Source organism: Oratosquilla oratoria, chromosome 6 (genome assembly GCF_046742065.1).
Source record: "Oratosquilla oratoria isolate Oo_2021 chromosome 6, ASM4674206v1, whole genome shotgun sequence".
Classification (NCBI taxonomy): Eukaryota; Metazoa; Arthropoda; class Malacostraca; order Stomatopoda; family Squillidae; genus Oratosquilla; species Oratosquilla oratoria.
Window position 1 is genome coordinate 73,670,011 of NC_134782.1, and position 7,500 is coordinate 73,677,510.

The 7,500-nt window shown below is 41.1% G+C and overlaps 1 protein-coding gene across 1 annotated transcript in view; it reads left to right on the forward strand.

The window, feature by feature from the left end:
- LOC143026097 (tubulin beta-1 chain-like) overlaps positions 1–6,449 on the forward strand; it is a 45,130-nt gene extending 38,681 nt beyond the window's left edge. Inside the window, exon 11 of the mRNA XM_076186095.1 lies at positions 2,290–6,449. Coding sequence (XP_076042210.1) covers positions 2,290–2,440 — 151 coding nt within the window. The 3' untranslated portion in view covers positions 2,441–6,449. The remainder of the gene's footprint in view (positions 1–2,289) is intronic.
- Positions 6,450–7,500: the final 1,051 nt, after the last annotated feature.

Here is a 7,500-nt window from a genome sequence, read left to right on the forward strand (position 1 = left end):
TTGGTTGGTCTTACATTTTTCCATTATGTCTTTCTCATAGTTTCTTTTTTCCTCCCTGCGCACTTTTACATATTAATTCCTTAGATTGATAAATATTTGCCACTTTGCATTTTTTTTTTTTTTTTATCTTTTCTCAATCTTTTCCAAGCTTTACCTTTTCTATATTTCGCCTCACTGCACCTTCTCTTATACCATCACTTAATATACACCTTTTCCTGTTTTTGTCTTGGTACATATTTATCCACTCCTTCGTTGTAGATTTCTTTCAGAACCATCCATTTCTCTTCCACTTGTGTCTCTTTATTGTAAAAAGTTTCCAATTAGCTTTTTGAAAGAAGTTTCTAGGTCTTCCAAAGTTTGTTTTGTTATCAATCAGTCTTCCTTTCTTGTATTTCTCCTTTATTTCCTTATATATTTCCTCTTTTAGTTCAAACTCAAGTAGTATGCGGTCGCTTTTCCCAACTGTCTTGTATTCAATTTTATCTACAATTTCAGGCTCCGATGCAAATATTAGATCTAGTCTCGACGGTTCTTCATTATTTCTATATCTGGTATTTTATTTTACCCATTGTGTCATTGTATATTCTATAGTCATGTCAAGTAATATATTTCCCCAAAGGTCCTCTCCACCTTTCACTATCATCTCTTCCCAACATATTTCTTTGCAGTTAAAATCACCCATAAGTACTACGTTTCCTCCGTCCTTCAGCGTCTCATTTAATGAATGCCTTGTGTCTTCTAACATTTTAGAATAATCGCTCTCTTTCCAAGAACCCGTTTTTGGGGGCACATAAGTCACCACAAACTTTCTACTTTTCATGTCACTATTTTCAACTTTTATCATAATCATTTCAACACTATTTCTCCCTCTGTAACCTTCGTCACATTTAAGTTTTTCTTAGTCAAAAACATGACTCCTCCACCCTGTTTTTCCTCTCTATTTTTGTCTAGTGTGTGTGTGTGTGTGTGTGTGTGTGTGTGTGTGTGTGTGTGTGTGTGTGTGTGTGTGTGTGTGTGTGTGTGTGTGTGTGTGTGTGTGTGAGAGTGAGAGTGTGTGTGTGTGTGTGTGTGTGTGTGTGTGTGTGTGTGTGTGTGTGTGTGTGTGTGTGTGTGTGTGTGTGTGTGTGTGTGTGTGTGTGTGTGTGTGTGTGTGTGTCTGATTGTGTGTGTGTGTGTGTCTGATTGTGTGTGTGTGTGTGTGTGTGTGTGTGGTGTGTGTGTGTGTGTGTGTGTGTGTGTGTGTGTGTGTGTGTGTGTGTGTGTGTGTGTGTGTGTGTGTGTGTGTGTGTGTGTGTGTGTGTGTGTGTGTGTGTGTGTGTCTGATTGTGTGTGTGTGTGTGTGTGTGTGTGTGTGTGTGTGTGTGTGTGTGTGTGTGTGTGTGTGTGTGTGTGTGTGTGTGTGTGTGTGTGTGTGTGTGTGTGTGTGTGTGTGTGTGTGTGTGTGTGTGTGTGTGTGTGTGTGTGTGTGTGTGTGTGTGTGCGCGTACGTATGTTTGAGTGAGTGTGTGCCTAATGTCAGCATTACCCATAGATCGGTCTATACAAGCTCTAAGATTTCATACGAGAGCTGCCAATCACGAGTCCAGCACGTGATCCTAATACTTTGATGAATCACACCCTCCTTTAGGCGTCCCTCGCCATTTATGACATTTTTATTCCGTTCATTTTGATTATTTAATTCCCATACAACAACACTGCTTCAACCGTGTTCTCCACCATATACATTTAAGCATTTTTTCATGTTCCATTACCTTTGCGTGCCTTTTCAAGGCTCCTTCATCCCCTCCACTTAGCGGTTTCACGCCTGGTTTCCTGCTTTTAATGCCTCTTTTTCTATGAACATAAGAACATAATGGTAGTGAATAAGTGGAACAGCCTCACTGAAAATTTAATTACTAGTACAAGTGTTAATATATATTTAAAAACAGGTATGACCAGTTTGAGACTGCAAGGCAGTCGAGAATAGGTATCCCTTATAGACTTTAAGGTTTCTTGCCTCTTTTACTTTCACTAAGATAAGAAGGAGACTGCAAGAGACCATAAGCCCTACACTAGATAGTTCCATGGCCCTTACCACCTGTCATCCTTATCCATAAAGTTATCTCATCTTCTCTTAAAACTGTTTCCATTCGTTAACCACTCTGTTGATAAACCAGTTTTTGCCTATTTCCTTCTTAAAGCTTAATTTGTCCAATTTAAATATATTATTACGAGTTCTGCCCTATGGACAACAAAATTAAAGCTACGTTTATCTTCCTGTAATAAAATCATTATTTCTTGACTGTACAGGTACACGGGAGAGGGGATGGATGAAATGGAATTCACAGAAGCAGAGTCCAACATGAATGACCTAGTATCCGAATACCAGCAGTACCAGGAAGCCACAGCCGACGAGGACGAATACGAAGACGAAGAGGAGCCGATCGAACACGACGCTTAATGCTGAGGAACAGTTGGGGGCTTCAAGAAGAGGGACTGGTGACTAAAGGTGGTGTCACACACTAGGCATTTCTCGCTAGCATGCTGCTTGGTTTTGCTGCTTCGTTTGAGTAAAAACGACTTCGGTTACGATCTTTTTTTTTTTTCTCAAAGGTCAAGGTACTCTTGCGTCATATTGTGAGAAGCTGAATGATGAACCAAGAGAAGTTAAATATTTTACGAATATTAAACACATTGTTGAGAAGTTTTAACGGAAGTTTAGAATGTTGTAACCGAAGTCGTTTCTACTCAAACGAACTAACAAAAGCAAGTAGCATGGTAAGCTAGTGTGTCGCCACCCTAACAAGGACGAGGACCACGCGTTGACCATCCAATTGTGAATAGTGACGGAACGATATCATTTCTTTTAACGATTCCGATACGAGTCCCGATGCTGCTCTAAACTTCCGATTCCGTTACGAGTCCGATTCCGATACCTGCAATGATTATAATCCATAGTTATTTTCAAGCGCTGTAGTTGGTTTGGGAAACAAATACTTTGTGAACAAAGTACATTTATTAATCATTTATTGGAAGTTTAGAGCAGTATCAGGATTCGTATCGGAATCTTTGAAAACTTTGGTATCATCGCATCACTAATTGTTAGGTGACGGACATGTGCTGCAGGGAGAAAGTAGACTTTTGTGATAAAGATTAAACAAGAAATCATGGTGATTTCATTCATTTGAAGAACATGATCAGGCGTTTACGAAGATATGGTGTGAATGACATGAAGATACGTTATACTCCAAAACTAGTGGTAAAAAAGGAAATATAAGTGATTACTATCAGCAAGTGAGTTAATGATGCCTAAATGGTTAGAGGATAGAAAAAGAATAAAAATAAAAAAAAAAAGGTAAAAGAATGAAAAACACATTCGAATTTATGTTTGTTGCTCATGATGTATTTCTAGCACCAATTATTTTGTAATTCCAAAAAGGGTATCGTCACTGTTCACAAGTATTTTGACTGAGTTGGTCTGGGAAAGTGTCACGGCGGAAGGAATGCGAATCGTTATGACTGGCCTTTGCAAGAGATCCTTTTTCATGTGCAGCTCCCAAATCTCATACCTAACTACCATCACACACAAGCACGCAATCATCTCTAGTCAATTCCATTGCGTTGGGAAAGTCAAAATATCTCATAAGTTCAGAGAGATGCCATGACTACTTCGACACAGCTCTGCTCTCCACCCACCTCCCACATCCCCCACCATCCCCTCCTCCTCCTCAACCCGAACAAGACTTGCAACGCTTTGTCGAACGTACTTCGGTAATATGCTTCATCACACAGTTTCTCGGGGATGACAAAATGTCCAGCTCACCATATACCGAACTCTACAAGCTTAAACCTAGCCTGACCTGATTCTTAAATACTCTTTCAATATTCTGTCTGCCACAGTCGACTATTTTGTTTCACTGTGGCTGTCTCCAGGCTATTTTATTCAGTTGAGGGATATTTGCAAAGTCCAGAATGCTGAAGTAAGTTACGGACAATTGAGGCACCAAAACCCGACCTATCATGCATCGCAACTAATCTAATACATTTTTTGGTTGTTGCCCCATCAATACAATTTTGTTAACAAAATAAAAATCACTCTGACATTTAACTACTTTGTAGATATATACTAAACACTAGACAGGACCTGGGTGTCCGCCATAGCAAGATAGGCAGGCCACTCTTTGTCTCGATCTTGCGCAATAGTAGGTGTGCAAATGCACATTATTAGGGTGACATTGGATTTGCTACCAGACCTTACAACCAGACGTGCTTCCAGGGTTCTGGGGTGACTATCGAAACAGAAAATACCATGTTTGCTTTGTTGTCAGTTTCCCCAATTATTGCGTATGCACAAGTCGTTCTCCATCCTATCATTTTCTGATAATCTAAATACGTATCGCCTAGATGCCACCAAAGTAATTACATTTGGGCTCACCTAATGAATTCAGAGATGTTGTGCAAAAAATCCTATTTTGCATATTCACAACAATGCGCCTGATGTTCGCAACTTCTGTTACCAAGGACAAAGTATAAAACGACAATGTAGTCAATATACAGACGTTTTACCCCATCCCACCCTTCCTACAACTTAAACCCAGCGACGCACTATGAAAGTACAGATTTCGCCATGGCTAATTCAAGACAATCTAATTTGCTTAAGATAATGAACCCTTGATGTCAGAGGATTAAAACTATAGATTAACTCTCGGTGTGAGCGGATTAAAAACATGAATTAACACTTTACATCCGGTAAAGTCTCTTGCAGATTTTGTTTTGCCTGCCCCGGGACGATAGGTATTCGGACGCAGGATGTTTCTCAACTGGAAACGATGTGACGTCACAGTTGCGACGGTTAGGGGTTGTGTCGGTTGGGTGGGAGGTGAGCAGACCACTGAAGTAGAACCACAAACACAAGCTCACGAGCATTCATGTAACAAAGGCTGCTGATATACTATCGCCCGGCCTCTTGGAGCACAGTAAGTTTTAGTTCTCTTGCCCAAATCGGCCATAAGGAATACCCAAATCACTAAACAGAATTGGTCATAACTATCAATGAAAATGAATTAAAGCATGTCCTCACGTCTCTGCCATCTGTAACTAAGAAGCCTATTGATTTGTGTATTATTCTTTTTTTTTAATCTGATATATCTGTAAAATGATTACAATATGAGGTTGAATAGCTGTACAGATAAGTATGAACCATCAAAAAAGGTATATTGGTGAAGATGGTGTGCGTGCCATGTGCTTCTAGGTGAAATCAGACGTCCAGTGTGTTTAAACGACTTCACATTGAACGGAATTATTTTTTAATGAGTTTGATGTATTTTCTCCTTCTCTGATTTATCATGTATATTAAAATTAGATAAATACATCTAATTTGCGGAAAATCACTGGCCAAATAGAAGACTGAACAGGATTGATTATGAAATCAATTTTAATCTATCTGTCAAGCTACATACATATATCATAAGGCGTTCTCTTAAAAGGGTGGTTAGTCATGTGTAAACTTTTCTTTTGAAATTCAGTGTAGGAGTGTGTGTGATCTTGGCCGCATATTCATACACACGCGAGATATGCATACATATGTAGGATATGTATGCACACCCCCATGAATGTACACTTTGCTAATATTAACAGTGGTATAAATCTATTAATTCAATCATATATAAGAGAACTTAAAGGGGGGCTGACACTCAACCAGCCGACTCAATTCGTATTGGTTGAGGTGGCTGCATAGGCGGCGCACAAGACCCTCAGATGTTGTCGGGGTCCCTCTCCTCAGAAAAGCAGTTGTGGGGCAATGCTGTAGATAGTGCTCGAGGGTGGCTTCAGGGTGGTGGCAATGTTGGCATCTTCGTTCTTCTTCCGTAGTAGCTGGTAACATTAAAGGTTCTACAGAAAATAGAATGCATTTAATCCCAAGACCAGATGGTGTCCACTTGGGACACTTCAGTACTAGATTGTGAGATGGTGATTTCTTTCATATATTTGTTCATTATTAGTTAAGCTTTTGAGCAGTGATGGGGGGCTCTGTTGGTCTCCAGCTCAACAAAATCGCCTTGGGTCAGCGAAAATAAAATTCCGAAGAGCAAGACCGCCTCTGAATATATAAACCACGCAGTGATTCTAAAGAAAAAGGATAGAGACAGGAAACTTCTGACTGCCTTCAACACATTCCGTCAGCCTTCATCATCATCGTCATTTGAGAAGGGGGAGCAAAAGACAGACCCCACAGTCCTCCCGTGATGCCTCTTGTTAAATACAACACCCCACCTCTAGAAGGAACTTCACGAAATGACCCCAAATCACCAGTCCCACATAGTATGACCATTCAACCCCAACATCTCTTACGCGCGCGTTCTTCACTCATCCTCGCTTACAGCTCCATCCTTTTTTCTTATTCGATCTTCCTCCTCTTCCTCCTCCCTTCCTCCTCCTCTGGCAATAATAAAGTTATTGATTTGACATTAGCTAGCTTCTCATTATCCTTCAGAGCAAGAGTTTGACGTCGATCCTACTTCCTGATTGAGAAGACTCCGGGGGGATTCCCTTGGCTGTTCGTGCACACAAGGTGACAAGCTCAGCAGCAACTAGTCGTCTCCTGGTGTAAACTCCTCGCCTAACCATTCGGAGGGAGACTAAAAGGATGATATGGCCCGAAGGAATGTTCTTCTCATCCGATACGTAAATTATCTTGAATGGATGAGAAGGGGTGGAAATAAACCTGCCCCAGATGTCGGGTCCTGCTGTGGAAGCGTTGTGCCTCGCTTCATTGCCCTCGACCCGTGGCGGGGAACAGGGGAAGTCCTTCATACATAAGGTGTTGAGATGTGGCGAGCGGTAAGAACCATACCTATTAATAATAGCAATAAGGATGAAATAATGATAGTAATAATAATATTGCATGTAGCCTAATAACTGACAGGTTGCAAGCATACACACCTCAAACCCAACCTGGGGAAAAGCAGGAGAGCTCATGCCTTACCTGGGGCTCATCAGGAACGCCCTCTACACACGGGAAGTGAAATCTACTCACTTCCCGTAAGATACACACACACACCTCTCACGAACAGAGCCACGACCCACGCACAAACATCTACACTTATTTTTTCTTCGACTAAAATTCGCTTCCTTTCGAACTTTCTCTTAAACTACATCTCCTTATTTCAGTTTACCTCCCACTAAAGATTTTTCCGTTTTTCCACCTTTCTCTACTACTACGCCTCCTACCATTTTCTAAACTTTTGTTGGTGATATAATCTGATTTTCATCCCGGCGTCAGCGCTACCGTCCATGCTCCCAGTCCAGTTCTCCTGGGCCACGACCACCAACAAGCCCCTAATCCCTCGCAAATCGCCCGGTGGCAATAGCCGTCTTTTATACGCTACTATCTTTACATTTTCTTACAGACATTCTTCCCCTCCCACTAAAACCGATCCCGCGCAAGCGGGTGGTCTTCCCTAGGAATTCAGAATTCAGTGATCACCATGTGGATACGTGTTTTGAATCAGTCATTTCCCC